Here is a 15,365-nt window from a genome sequence, read left to right on the forward strand (position 1 = left end):
AAGTATATATACACTGGAATGTTTTTATATACACTGGAATGTTCCAGTAAAAGGTACATTATTGTGATTTGATAATGTGAACTCTAATGTGAAAATTACTATTAGTATATTTTTTACTAGGTTCTCTTTCTGTCCCTCGAACCATATCTACTTCACACTTTGTATCTACCTTTCATGTGCAAGGGTGAGAAAACCAGCAATGAAGATATGCGAGAAAGCCATATTCTATGCCATAATAACTGTTTTTATGAATAATATGGTGGTTTATATAGATTTTATCTAACATCTTCCAATCAACAGAAAACAGAACACATTTATTAAATAAAGAAATCATGCAGCGGGAAGACTTTCAGATAGATATATCTCCTCTTCCCCCAGCACATCTGCGTCTGTGGCTAATAATGGCCGAATGATGGCTTTCGTCTTTTGCACTATGCAATGATACATGACAAAAAATTTGTGTCAATTCTTAATTAGTTAGTTCTTTTGCCTTGACACACCCATGAGAAGCTGTATTTTAATCACAAGGATATTATTCTCTTTGGATATTCATATTCATTTAGCATTTTTTAAAATACCCCATACCACAGTGCTGCTGCTTATTTTCCTTGAGCCTCTCGGCTGTGCGCTAGAGGAGGAATGCAGTGCTTTCAGTCGTATTCACCCCAGTGATGCTGTGTTTGGAATCTTAATGCGTCCTGTGTCTGAATGAGAGGCTCCATAACTCCGCCTTTAGCTGAGCTCTCGTGTCCAACATACTAAGTCTCCTATAGCCTTCGCTGCATGAAGCCTAAAGAAGAGCCCCTCGCAGTTTAAGCGGTGTTGCTGGCATGCCTGTTTAAGCCACTTTCCTGTGAGACCAGTTGCCATTTATTTCTTGTACGCCCACCTCTTCCCTGTCGTTCTCATTAGAGTCATCTTTAATAATGAGCCAGGGGAAAGCAGGACTGTTAAGCACACTGATAAGTGATAACAATTAAAAACATCTCAGAATTTATTGAATCTGGTCCAATCGTTTGTCTGTACTAATGAATGTAGCCTGCTGGGAGCTGCAAGGGAAAATGGAGAGTGGCAGGTGGTCAGTTCAAAAAAAAAAAAAAGTATTTTTATAAAAATATTTTGCAGAAAGATTTTTTTTGCAAAGAAAAAAGCCTATAAACAAACAAACAAATAAACAAACACAAATAAATGAATAAATAAGGGAAGAAGCAGAAAATAAAAATGGAATAGAAAGTTAATAATTGTAAAAACAACAATAATTTAACCATAAAATAAATAGGCAATTATAAATAGGCAGAAAAAAAGGCCACTCAAAGCGCTTTACATAAAAAAAAAAAAAGAAAGAAAGCTGCATTGTTTTTAATTGCTAACTGAAGATGATGGCTGCATGTCTTGTGAGAGGGAGTTATAGTTTGGGAGTGTATACACTCAGTTTCAGTTATAAATGGGACCTTAAAACACGATTTTTTCAACTTACTTCCATAATTGTGTGCTCTTTGACAGGACACACTGGAGATGTGTGCACGTGAAAACGAGTTTAAAGGCATCCTGTTTGCCCTGTGCTACTTCCATGCCGTGGTGGCTGAGAGACGAAAGTTTGGTCCTCAAGGCTGGAACAGGAGCTATCCGTTCAACACCGGAGACCTCACCATCTCAGTCAACGTCCTCTACAACTATCTGGAGGCCAACAGTAAGGTGAGGACCGACCGCTGCTGTCAGAGCTACAATAAACGGATTAGAGGATGAAATAAAGAGTGAAAAAGCGAAAGAAAGAGTGAAAGTGAGAGAGGGTAAAAACAAGGCTTGTTGACATATGCCCTGCCTACAGAAAAGCGAGTCAGGCTTTTGCTGAAGCTAGTGAAATTACCCTTCTCTACCCACACACCATCCCACTCCAAATCGAAAAGCTTTGCCCTTTACTACACAGAGCCATTCCACATTTCAGAGGTTGCTTATATGTGGTAAAACCACAACAGAAATAAGTCTTCTTGCATTTCCATGAACCATACTCAATCATGTAGTCTTCAGAGAGCTTTACACATTTATTTACTTGTATTTAAGGACATGAAGGGAAAGGAATCTTTTAGATCTTGCACTTTTTACAATTAAATCATTTGGATGTCTGCAAACAGACAATGATACAGTGACGTGTTGTATTAAGTCTTGTATCCAATGTTGCACTTTCAAGCCTGTCAGATTGGCATGCAGCCTGAGTGTTCCCCACCTACTTCAATTTACATGGCCACAGAGCTCATATTATACACCTCTCACCTGGGAAAGCACTTTATCTGTCAGCTGTATGCCAGACAGTACATATTAGCGTAATCACATTACTCTCAGCAACGACTCACGGAGGAGCTACAGAGACATGGGTTGCTGCTAGAGAAGCCCTGGAGGCAGCCATTTTAACAGGCATGCATATAATAATCTACAGTATAATGTCAAGCCCCAAAGTTTGAATCCATAACTAAGACCTGTTTATCATGTATCAAAATATAATATTTTGCTTAGTTGATACATTTAAAACTGCAACAAATGACAATTTTGGGAACACTTAAGGGGTGTAGGGTGTCACACACACACACACACACACACACACACACACACACACATATATATATATATATATATATATATATATATATATATATATATATATATATATGTTAGGTATTAATTCATAGCTAATAAATGTGCATATAATTAATTAATACAGCAGTTTTGCATTTTGCAATATCAGCAGCTTATTAGTGCTTAATCAGTGTTTCATATTCATACCTACGTATATTGTAGGTGTCGTCTATTTCTCCTTAGCAACTGTGGTTTCTGGAAAAGTATGTGATCCCGAACATTAACCTATATTTTTTAATTGAAATTGAAATCTATTGGAATATCCTCTTTACAGGCTATTTGTCTTATTTTTGTAACATCTCCTTTAATATTCACAACCTGCTTAGCTTATTCAGAGTCGACGATTTTTTTTTCTCTCCAAAAGTTATGTCACTATTTAAACAAAGGAAAGTTACTCATATTCAAAGTCAGCTTATGCAGCTGCTTAAGTTGATTTTCTGAGAGCCTGTAAAGAATACTAAAATCACCTGCATGTAGTTCATGTCTCTGAGGTTGACAAATTTTAGTAGAGAAGACGCGCTGGTCAGTGACAAGCTTTAAACGTAAGTGTTGCCTTTAAGCCTGCAAAATGAGGGGATAGAAAATGCAGACTGAAGAAGCCTATAGTTTTTTTCCTTCAAATGTTGTCAAATGATATAAAAGCAAGAGACAGTTTAGAAATAATTCATAACATTAATCACTGCAAATTTGGGCTACTTCTAACAATATGGCTTCCACCCTCATTATTCAGGAGCTTATAAAATAGCACTTGATCCAGCACCTCCTATCATTTTGCACATTCATTTTTATTATCATCTGACAGTTCATTGGGTGCACAACTTAACATAGCCGTGAGACACAAAATGGAGGTTATGAAATAGTAATGTGTGTGCAGGACGTAGCCAATTTTATCACACTTTTAGTAATGCTGATGGTTTTGTTAATTCAACTTGCTATCCTATAAGAAAACGACAGATAAGCTGACCAACATTCATGCTATGATTAAAGATCGCTTTGATTTTATCCTTAAAAATAGATGATACTATTAATTACTTAATTAGTATTGTTACTTAATTACTTAACTGTTAATATTATTAATTACTTTTAACTGGTCATATTTATGTTTTAGAATTTGCCTGTATTCCACAGGTTTTTTTTGTTTGTATTTAAAGCCCAAAAACATGAATGACACATTGTGGGCATATCACACTGTCAGACAGTGGTGTTGGACTTAATGGTGCTTTGCACTGTGAAATAGAGGTCAATGCTGAACATACAGTATATAATTAAGAAGAGACATTTATGCTATAATGATAGTATAATGGAATGATATCTATTTAATCATTATGTGTGAATACAGTGGACTGAGAGCACACTTAGAGTGTTATCATCATTGTATTAATCAGTAATTAGCTGCACATATCCAGCAACTGTAGTTACTAAGGTGAAACAGATACAGTATAACATAAAGAATATGTGAACACTAAATAAAGTATGTAAATGAGGGCAAATTAAGTGAGGAATAAAACATGACAGGGCATGTTGTGATGTGACCCCATTTTTATTTATTAAAGAACAATATGCTGAACAATAATATTGTGGAATGTCCATGAAGTAAGTTATCACTTCTTGTATGTCTTTTACTTGTTCTGTTTCATTTCAGTTATCACTTAATGACTAATGTTGAATTCATTAGTAGTTTTCTGTTACATATGATATACTCTATTGCACCTGCTTTCAGTAAAAAAAAAAAAAAAACATTTTCACTTCTATTAGTATAGTATGATGTAATGATGTTTGGAAAAAAATATAATTTGAAAAAATGTATTTTTTTGTAGCAGATGGTAGTGGAGTTTAATATTTGAACCCTATTGTATGCAGGTTATGATGTGCAATATAGCATTATTTACTGCTTAGAAGATCAGAAATGAGCTCAGAGATGCAATGCGGTCTCCAGAGTGGAAATTGGGATAGCGAGCGTGTTTTGTTTTGTTCAGGTGCCATATGACGACCTTCGCTACCTCTTTGGAGAGATAATGTATGGTGGCCACATCACTGACGACTGGGACCGCAGGCTGTGCCGCACCTACCTGGAGGAGTTCATCAAGCCTGAGATGATGGAGGGGGAGCTGTACCTGGCCCCAGGCTTCCTACTGCCTGGGAACATGGATTACAATGGCTATCACCAGGTAAATGCACCTCCTGCCACCTCTCTCTCACAGAAACAGAATGAAAGTGAGAAATCCCTAAAGGGCTATGTACTTGGAGTTATTTTTGCAGAGAGAAATGACTGTAGGGAAAATGGTATCAAGGCTGGTTATTGTAACATCATGCACAGTGAGTCAGGGTAAAATATTCTTGAAATAACAGGACTACCAGTGACTTTTCAAAGTTCAGGTTATAGGCTTCTTCAAAAAACAGGAAAGAAATTATACTGTTTTAAAACACAGCTTTATTTCAAGTGAGTTCAACCATCAGTTTTCATGAAATGTATGCGTGACTATGCTCAATATTCTTAATTAAATGTTATAACATGGATAGCTTTGGTTCTAAAATGTGACCTGTTACCGCATAACAGTACATGAAGTCTGTGTTAAAGCACCAGATTTTCAGCCAAAAAAAATAAAAAACAAAACAATTATACTTAAGCCATTGTTCTTTACATAAAATGCCCTCATCTTTGGCCATTATTTTGCTTAGCAGCCAAAGCTTACATGTAACAGGCTACATTGTGTTTCTATAACAAATATTATTAATAATACATTAAAAGTTTTTTTATTACACATTTATAATAAATGTAATACATTTTTTAAAAATTTATTTAAAAAAGTACATTATAATTTAGCTATAATGAATTTTAATTTTATTAATTATAATTATAATAATATAATAATTATCATAATTAGAACTTTAAATGTATTACATTTATTGCATCTTATCTTTTTTTTCTGTTTTATAGAAAAGTAGTAAAAAAAGATAAGATCCAATAAACGTAATACATTTAATGTATTAAAAAACTAATGTTATTCCATATTATTAAAATTACATATTATTAAGCTAATAACTTTATTTCATATATATATATATATATATATATATATATATATATATATATATATATATATATATATATATATATATGAAATAAAGTTATTAGCTTAATATATATATATATATATATATATATATATATATATATATATATATATATGTAACAATCTGTTTATGCATGGAATTCAGTGCAAACTCATGACTGATATTCTAGGATAATTAAACAGCTTCCAGCTTTATTTGTTTATGAAAATATTTTTTGGCAGTCAGTGCTACTCATTACAGAAAATGTCCTAAAAACATTGGGCTCAATATATTGCACAGCAAGTCTTTCTTGTCCAAGAATCTTTTCCTGCTGGACATTTTGGAAAACAACAGTCTATCTTTATATATATTTTTTCAGTATATTTTATTAAACCAGACCACTGCCTGATTTTTTGATGCATTCACAAGTTCAGTGTAAATGGTAAAGAAAGATTTCTATGGATTTACACAGCCCAGTTTTCCTAAAATGATGAATGTTACTAACATCTTAATTCAGTTATGCTTAGTGTGATTTTGAGCTTAACTGCATTATGCTAAAGGTGTGCTAAGATAAAGCGCTAACGTACATGGCAATTTTCCAAAATCGCAGAGATACCTGAGGCGTATTATAAACAGTATTATAATGTTTGTGTATGTGAAGCCCATATCCCTACAGCTGGTTTATAAATCCTTATCAGGGAAAATGACTTTTACCTGAGACTCAGGGGGCATTGCTGCATAAGATCAGTTAAAATGATTGACAGACTGGGGCTGTTTTTCACTCATTAGTTTTACACTCATTCCACTTTTTGTCAGTAGCAAGAAACTGTACTTAGAATGGACAAAGATTTACTGAGATTAAAAAATGTCTTTTTCTTAGCAGCAGCTCTTCTTCCATTGCAGCTACAATATGTGCATCACTCTTGATTGATTTTGGCAATCAAGATTTCTGTTTAATTTTTATACATTTGATAATCGTTACAGCTATAAGAGCCTCATTTTTCTCAGACTTCTTCTGTATGGTAACAACTGTAACTGCTATGTTTGAAGTAGTGCCATTTAATGCTATTTTATTATTTTCAGTCTAAGTACATAGCACATCTTCTTTACGGCAAATTAGGTACAAACGTTGCTTCAGTATTTACAGAGGGAAAGTTACGTGTATTCTGAATCAGGTTATACAGCTGCTTAAGAATATGTAAATGGCTTGTGTGTAGTTCACGCCTTCACGGTTGCCATATTTTTCTTAAGTAAAAGTATCCAAGAAGGGGTTTTTCAGTAGTGTAGAGACAACCACATTAAAACACCAAGCACTTGCCATTAAACCCAATAAAATACCAGGGATAGAAAATGTAGACTGAAGAAGCAAGTAGATTTTTTTTCTTTTTCTGTCAAATGTAATACTATACAACACAAAAGCAAGAGACAATTTAAAAATGAAAAAAAGACTAATATAAGGATATATCAATGAGAAGATATCAAGCACTGAAATAAACATCTAATAAGAGTCTAGTATGTCGCTAGTGTATTGCTGCATTAATAGTCCTAACTGTAATTATCACTGCAAATTTGTTTAATTTAACAGTATGGCTTTCAACCTCTTTGCTCAGCAGAATAGCACTTGATCCAGCATGTCCTATTGTTATTGACTACACAGCTTAATGTAGTAATCAAGGTCATGAAATCACAATGTGTACATGGGATATATGTGATTTTATCACACCTTAAATTCTCTATTTTGAGTTGTTGAATTAACAAAACTATGTTTTTTGTTATTGAAATGTGCTCTCTGGTAAAGAAAATGTAACCGAGGTTAGAAGGATAAGCTGACCAAGCACTCATCTGCTATGTTTTCAGCTCACGTTATGTTACTTTATGGATTATTTTATCCATAAAAAATTGGCACTTGAAATAAGCGACTAAGATGTTGTCTCCTCCAAAAAAATGATTGTGAACTTTGAAGGGATGAAACTGTTAATGAAATAATTAAGAGTGCCCAATATATAAACTTCAGGATATTGCTGTTACATCAAACTGCCAGACAGTGGTGCTGGACTTAATACTACTCCTCGCTTGATCCGATATCTTGCAGGAAATATTTACTTAAGGGCAAAGTCAGAATTTTGCATAACTGAGACACATGTCTATTTTAATCAAACACCACCTTGCATGCGTAACTCTCACGCAACCTCTGAGTAACATTTAAGTTTGTATACCGCTCTTCACAATTTTAATATTAAATTCTCACTACAAATGCTTAACTCAGCTCTGAATACAGCCCTTGCTGAATGCTGGATAAGAGTGTTACAGGGATTTGGAGAGGTGCAAACACTTGTGGAGTGTGGAACTCTCTCACTCTCTCTGCTTCCATCCAAACCCCTCTATTATTCTTAAGCTGAGCATCATGGCAGCTTTGGAAACCATGTCTAAATTCACTTAAAGCCTCGGGCTACTGGCGAAGTCTTCATTCGCTTAAGCCATTGTTTGTGTGCTGACTTTCCGTGGTGTCTTTCTGTAGCACCTTCCTAACAGTGAAATTGTCTATATTTGTTATAGCAATCTTGCTTGAGAATTTTAATCCATGATTCCTTAAATTTACCTGTAAAATGATACATAAATTCTTTGCTATTCTGCTCTCTGTTGTTTTTTCTAAGTACATCGATGAAGCACTGCCCGCAGAGTCACCTTATCTGTACGGCCTACACCCCAACGCTGAGATCGGTTTCCTGACTCAGACGTCAGAGAAGCTCTTCCGCACCGTTCTTGAGATGCAACCCAGGGATGGAGGCTCTGGAGAAGGCAGCGGTACCTCACGAGACGAGAAGGTGCACATACGTCAAAGTGTTTCATTGAGGTTTCCAGCAAAAACACCAAGAAACAAAACTTTTTCTGTCATAAGATGTTAAAACATGCGCAGATTTTATTCTTAAACACAAATGTTGGCTGTGATGGTTTTTCTAGCAGTCTACTGTCCTTTCCTCCTCATTTATATACCTATTACAGTCTGTACCCGTTATTAGCCATTAGTCACAATATATCCTCATCACCGTACATCATGTCCTCTATTTATCCCCATTACCATCATCAACTGATAAAGTAGATGTGATCCTATTCACTATATTGTCTCTGACTAGGGTCATCTACTCTTAAAAGGGTCAGGTTCATTACACTGTCATGCTGATACCCATTTTAATCCAGAGACAGGAGCCCCACTTCTGTCTGAAGAGGTTAAGTGGAGCTAATTCCCAAGAAGTGGGCTCGGTTTTGTTAGCTCTGACATTTAAAAGATTAGATATGGGTGCTGTGGAAGTGTGTCTGGATGCATTATGACAGCTGACCTTTTTAAGGTAAGAGATTGGGATTTGTAAGCAATCACCATTTTGCATTAAACAGGTCACGCAAGCGACAGAGACAAATAGATCTTTTTTTGGCAAGATATTGATTATGTTATCCACTTCTTCTGTTGAGTTCATGTTAGTATGATGTTCAAGAGACAGTTAAGAAGAAACGAACTATTCCGCTGTATACAAAAATGCTACGGTTGTGTAGTTAACAAATACATCTGAATTGTTCTACACTTGCTCACTGATATTTTTCCATGTTAAAGGTGAAAATTGTCCTGGATGAGATCCTCGAGAAGCTTCCAGAAGGGTTTAACATGACGGAGCTGATGGGAAAGGTGGAGGAGAGGAGCCCATATGTGGTAGTGGCCCTGCAAGAGTGTGAGCGTATGAACATCCTGACACAGGAGATCAAACGCTCACTCAAGGAGCTAAATCTTGGCCTGAAGGTACTCTGTACAACAGATACACTCATGTACATACACTGCCATGAAATACAATGTATGAATATTGATTTTCCTAGTGTGTGCTATTAGGATGTAGTTGTCTCTTTGGTCTCTTTGCCAGTCTGATACTGTGACATTTCAAATGTGCTCTGAGTGCTCCATTACAGGTCGTTCAGGATAAATGAAATTTAAGCACCAGGGTGCCACAAATCGATTGCACTGCTCGTTCGAAAGCTATTTTAAGTGCATTATATCACTGAATGCCGTTACTCTCTTGATTAAGGAGAAGCATGGGCCATTTGAACCTTGCCAAAATGTAATCTGATTTACTAGGGATTGATACTTTTGGGATTTAATTCTCATTAGGCGTAAAACAGTTAAAGTGCTATGATGTTCCTGACCATGATTGTCTCCATCTCCAGTAAATACTCACATAGCGTCTAGTATACTAGGCCATAACCACATTGTAGGAATGTCTCTGACTGAATTAGATGACTACTGATACAATATGGTAATTATTAATGAGCTCTCAGCCTCCAACTTGCCATGTTTCTCTCTCAGGGTGAGCTCACGATGACCAGCGACATGGAGAACCTCCAGAACGCCATCTACCTGGAGCAGGTTCCAGACTCATGGAGTAAACGTGCGTATGCGTCCACATGTGGCCTAACACTCTGGTTCACTGATCTGCTGTGCCGAATCCGTGAGCTGGAGAGCTGGACTTCAGACTTCAGCCTTCCCTCTGCCGTTTGGCTCGCCGGCTTCTTCAACCCACAGTCCTTCCTTACAGCTATCATGCAGTCCACAGCACGCCGCAACGAGTGGCCTCTTGACAAGATGAGCCTGCAGTGCGACGTCACCAAGAAGAGCCGCGAAGAGTTCACCTCTCCACCACGTGAGGGAGCGTATGTTCATGGCCTCTTTATGGAGGGAGCACGATGGGATACACAGGTGAGAGGCAAAGAGGTGATAATAGAACGAGCTTTGAACGAATTTAGCAAGAAATACAATTGTGTTTGTGATCTGAAAGCTTAGAAATGCATTTCAGTTAAAAAGGACATAGCTTTTGGAGCACATAGCATATGGAGAGAATTGTTGCAGAAACTTCATAGATTAGGTTAGCTCACACAGATCCATCATAAATGCTCAGAGCTTTTGATTGGTTGATGTTGGTTGTTGATCAAAGATGGTGACCTCAGGCCAGGGGTGACTTGGTATAATCCAGACATGACTGTTCTTCACCTTCTTCAAAATGCTGATTCCAATCTGTGACTATTATTAACCATTAATTACAAAACTTTGTCTCTACACTAAACAGTGGACAAGTACATGTGACAATTACACTTCTCTATATTCTCTATATCTGTGCTATATATTAACTGACTACATTCTTAGGAACACCTCTACAGCTCATTTGTGCAATTTTCCACTCAGTCAATCATGTGACAGCAGCAACACATACAATCACACAGAAACAATGTTAATGTTAATATTCACATCAAACATCAGAATGGGGGAAAATGTGAGCTCAGTGATTTTGACTGTGGCATGGTTGTTGGTGCCAGATGGGCTGGTTTGAGTATTGAGAAACTGCTGATCTCCTGGGATTTTCACTCATAACAGTCTCTAGAGTCAGAGACAGAATGGTGCGAAAAACAAAAAAACATACAGTGTGTAGCAGTTCTATAGGTATAAATGCGTTGTTGATGACAGAAGTCAGAGCAGAATGACCACTCTTTACAACCATGGGGAGCAGAAAAGCATCTCAGAATACACAACATGTCGAATCTTTAAGCAAATGGGCTACAGAAGAGCACATTGGGTTCCACTCCTGCCAGCCAAGAACAGGAATCTGAGGAAACAGTAGGCACAGAACTGCTGCCCACTGGATGTTTTTTCTACCATTCTGTGTAAACTATAGAGACTGTTGTGTGTGAAAATCCCAGAAGATCAGCAGTTTCTGAAATACTCAAACCAGTCTGTGCTGCACCAACAATCAAGTCACTGAGATCACATTTTTCCCCTATTCTGTTTGATCTGTTTGAAACTCTTGACCTGTATCTGCATGATTTTATGCATTGTTCAGCTGCTACATGATTACCCGATTGGATAATTGCATGAATGAGAAGGGGAACCAGTGTTCCTAATAAAGTAGCTGGTGAGTGTAGACAATCCTAAAATGGCCTACATTACACACAGTCATATTGTAAGCCTGAGATCAGCGCATGCAAGTAGGAGGCAGAGGGATGAGGCTGTAGCGTGGGTTCTTGTACTGATTTAATTGAGTTTTCTGTGTGAATCAATATCTAAAAAAATGTATTTCAGTGCAAATGATTTTTAGGTGTTAGTAGGTGTTAAATGCACTGGACCAAGGTCATTTAAATCCATGGCATGCCGTGGGTGCATCAGTAAACTATATATATGTGTATGAATGAAAAGTAAAGCAGTAAAAATTCACATCCAGAGCTGTTATCCTGTGTAAGATTAGAATACGAGTGGGAGATGTTCATTTTTGATCTATAAAAAGGGCAACATCTGCCAAGGGCTGGAAGACACATCCAGCAATATGTGCACATACACATCCCTTGAGAGCCATGCATACGTCTAACGTTCCTTAAGTTTCTCAAGCCACTAATTTGAAACTGAGTTTCGCTCCAACAGAGTCTGTTAATGACACCAGCTGGATATTAAATGGTATTGTAAAGCTAATCAACCAGTTGATTTTGATGCAATAGCTAAATTAGCTTTTAAAAAATAATCTAATAAAATGACATTTGCAGGTTAATAAAAATTTGCCTGGTCATAGCTATAGGGTTTCTGCAGTAGACGACGGGGAGAACAGCTTACACTGTGGTCTTTACAGGAGTGTGTAAATGTGTGCTGCTTTCCCAGGTCTCTAAAGGCAGGTTTTAATTACAGCATGTGAAAACTGTGCATGGATTCATTTTAATTGGTACCCCAGCTCGGCTGTTTTCCCCTATACCTTAAATCGACTTAGACAGAGAGCCAGGTTTGCCTACGTGCCCCGTGGGAAAACCCACTCTGCAGCTCTCCAGCTGTAAAAGCATAAATAAGCACAGATGCCTCTGAAACAGCATGACTGGAAAAATTCAAAGTTTTGGCATAATGCTAGAATTTACATGACAGATTTTTCTGGAAGATTAAAATGACATATTATTTTAAATGTTAGATATGCTGAAAGTGCAAGTGCAGAAAACACCTTCAGCTGAATGGCATAGAGAATGTTTGTGGAAATGTAAAAGGGGGAGAACTTGGGCTGCTTTTTTACACTAGACAGCCAGGTCCTCCCTGAACAGTCTCAAGTAGGAGTCGTTGAATAGTATGGTGGAGACGGAAAGGTGGTGGGTGCAGAAACTCCCATCTCGAGTAGAGAAAGAGAGAGATGGGAATTCAAAGAAAGAAAGTTAACTAGGAAGTAGGTGGAGCTTCATGCGTGGTCTTTCTTCAGTTATTTCATAACTCCGTATTCTGTATTTGATCTGTGATTTTAATAGCTGTGAGTGGGCCATAAGGTAAAAAGGCAGCTTTCAGTGCAGAGGTGATTTAGCACAAAGCAACCGACCACGCATATATACAGGAATGTGAAGAAATTTGATTTATGTGACTGTCATAGAGGAAAAAATACAGCCTAAGCCTCAGAAGTTGTTGCTTTGAATTCATGCAGAAAGATGAAGTAATTTGTTTGTGATGCTATTAGAGCGCTAATTAAAGGGGAGATCATGAACTGTGCCTCACTATCAACACTGTATCTTTTTTAATACTGAAAGGAGTCCAGCTTTGGCATGATATTCATGATCTACAAGATTTATGCAGTAGAAAATAATAAACCATTCCCATCTCAAGACGTCTGTGCAGCATAATGTGAAAAACAAAACCGTTTCAATTTCAAACGTATTAACTTTCTCTTGTTCAAAGGGACCCTGGGATTAATGTTGAAATTTTTCCGAAATAATGAAAAAGCTCTTTACCAAGATTAATTGCACGTACTTTTAAGGGACTTGTCAGAAATTAATCTCACTTAAATGGATTTGCAAAGTCAGATGACTCAGCAATTTTCTTTGGAACAATTTCAGCTACATAACATTCACTAATATTACATGATAAACTTTTCACAGCAGAAAGTTTTCTGTGTGATGTCATGTCTTGTAGGCTGGTGTGATCGTTGACGCCCGTCTGAAAGAGCTCACCCCAGCCATGCCAGTCATCTTCATCAAGGCCGTCCCCGTAGACAAGCAAGAGACACGTAGCGTCTACCAGTGTCCTGTCTACAAGACCAAACAGAGAGGACCTACCTATGTGTGGACATTTAACCTGAAAACCAAAGAGAATCCGTCCAAATGGACCCTGGCAGGAGTGGCACTGCTTCTGCAGATATAGACCATAACCACGTATGCATAGCTAATCTTAGCAATAACAGGAAACTATGCCATTATAATTAACTGCATATATGCACTTTTACCAGAAGTCTGGTACCTTTTGTAGACTCTTTATATATTTTAGGGGGTTTTTAGGGGGAGTAGTGGGGGGGGGGGGGGGGGGGGGGGGGTGGATGCTGGAGTAGTTTCAGAATTGCTTTGCTGTAGCTCTATGCCAAATACTTAAGATGTCTAGAAACAGTGATTTCCTGAATATCTTCTGGTTATTAAATATCAGCTTTTATACCATGTCCAAAAGTGTTGATTAATTTTCTACTGCTTGGGCAAGTGGTTCCAGCTGCATGGTTTATATTAATTCACTCATTCTAATATGTTATTGTTTCTATAGTAACAACTCTTTCACAGAGACTTGTATGGCAGACTTGGCACATACATTTTTGAAAATGTAGATGTTTGAAAAGTGTGTCTATAAGGGGATGTTTATTTAGCATTTTTGAAAGGAGTCTTCAGCTACAGCACTTTCTAAAAATCAGAGGTAAAAGCTGCAAATTTAAGTTTTCTGACATGGGAAAGTCTTCGGGACAGAGGATTTTCATAATAACAGTCAAGATACATCGTTTTGTCTTACTCAGTTGAAAGAAAAGAAGAGAAGCTGGTGAGGGAACTTAGGTGATATTAGTAATGACAGGAAATTGTTATGCAGATGTTCCACAACAGTAAACGTACCTACTGTATAAAAGGATGAAATGTAGTGTCAGTGTTTATTAACTCAAAATTGTTATTATTAATAAATTGCTGTGGTGTAAGAGGAATAAAATGTTTCAGGACATTCTGTTATAGGAAGATAATCAACTTCAGGGTAGTAACATTGGGATTCATCGCATCATCCCATCGTTGATTTTCCTATAACAGCATGGCCCATTGTGTTTTTCTCCCTTACTCATTCTATAGCATCTTCACACCCCTTGTATTTCTTTGTTCTGTTTACAGAACCCCTCTTTTTATATTGAAGTCATTTGTCTGTTCTCTCTCCATGAGTCTTTATCCTCTGAGTCTTCTGCTTGGACTCTCAATATCAGATATCCCACTGAGCTAAAACCATAACAGTCCCTCTAACCTTTCCCCATGAAAAGTCTCAACTCCACATTCAGACAGAGCTGCTGCTTCAGATCCTACCATGTCCTGAGATGGGAGGAAAACTCGAAACTGCTCCCCTGAAGATATTGCAATCCTTGCACAGTATTTTTCTGTGAATCGTCTCGCACAGCGATGGGCCTCGAGGGAACTTTATATCTGTTATTGAGAAAACCTAACAGCACATTCAGACACTGAGGTATGATACAGAGCCATGCGGAAAGGGAATACGGGAAATGCAATAAATATAGCTGGAATCCAATTATAATGATCTAGCAAGAGTAGTTTTAGATAACATAAAGAATTTCTCATTCTGTATCTTCAAAATCTCATGAGGAGAAGTTTAGTTCACTACTCTGTGC

General features: G+C 37.2%; 1 protein-coding gene across 1 annotated transcript in view; it reads left to right on the top strand.

Moving 5' to 3' along the window:
• Window positions 1-13,984, top strand: part of dnah9 (dynein, axonemal, heavy chain 9) — an 89,859-nt gene extending 75,875 nt beyond the window's left edge. Inside the window, exons 64-69 of the mRNA XM_034309459.2 lie at window positions 1,504-1,695; window positions 4,608-4,799; window positions 8,340-8,510; window positions 9,293-9,475; window positions 10,034-10,423; window positions 13,643-13,984. Of these exons, the coding sequence (XP_034165350.2) occupies window positions 1,504-1,695; window positions 4,608-4,799; window positions 8,340-8,510; window positions 9,293-9,475; window positions 10,034-10,423; window positions 13,643-13,870 (1,356 nt within the window). The 3' untranslated portion in view covers window positions 13,871-13,984. The remainder of the gene's footprint in view (window positions 1-1,503; window positions 1,696-4,607; window positions 4,800-8,339; window positions 8,511-9,292; window positions 9,476-10,033; window positions 10,424-13,642) is intronic.
• The last annotated feature ends 1,381 nt before the right edge of the window (window positions 13,985-15,365 follow it).

The sequence above is a fragment of the Pangasianodon hypophthalmus genome, chromosome 12 (assembly GCF_027358585.1).
Source record: "Pangasianodon hypophthalmus isolate fPanHyp1 chromosome 12, fPanHyp1.pri, whole genome shotgun sequence".
Lineage (NCBI taxonomy): Eukaryota > Metazoa > Chordata > Actinopteri > Siluriformes > Pangasiidae > Pangasianodon > Pangasianodon hypophthalmus.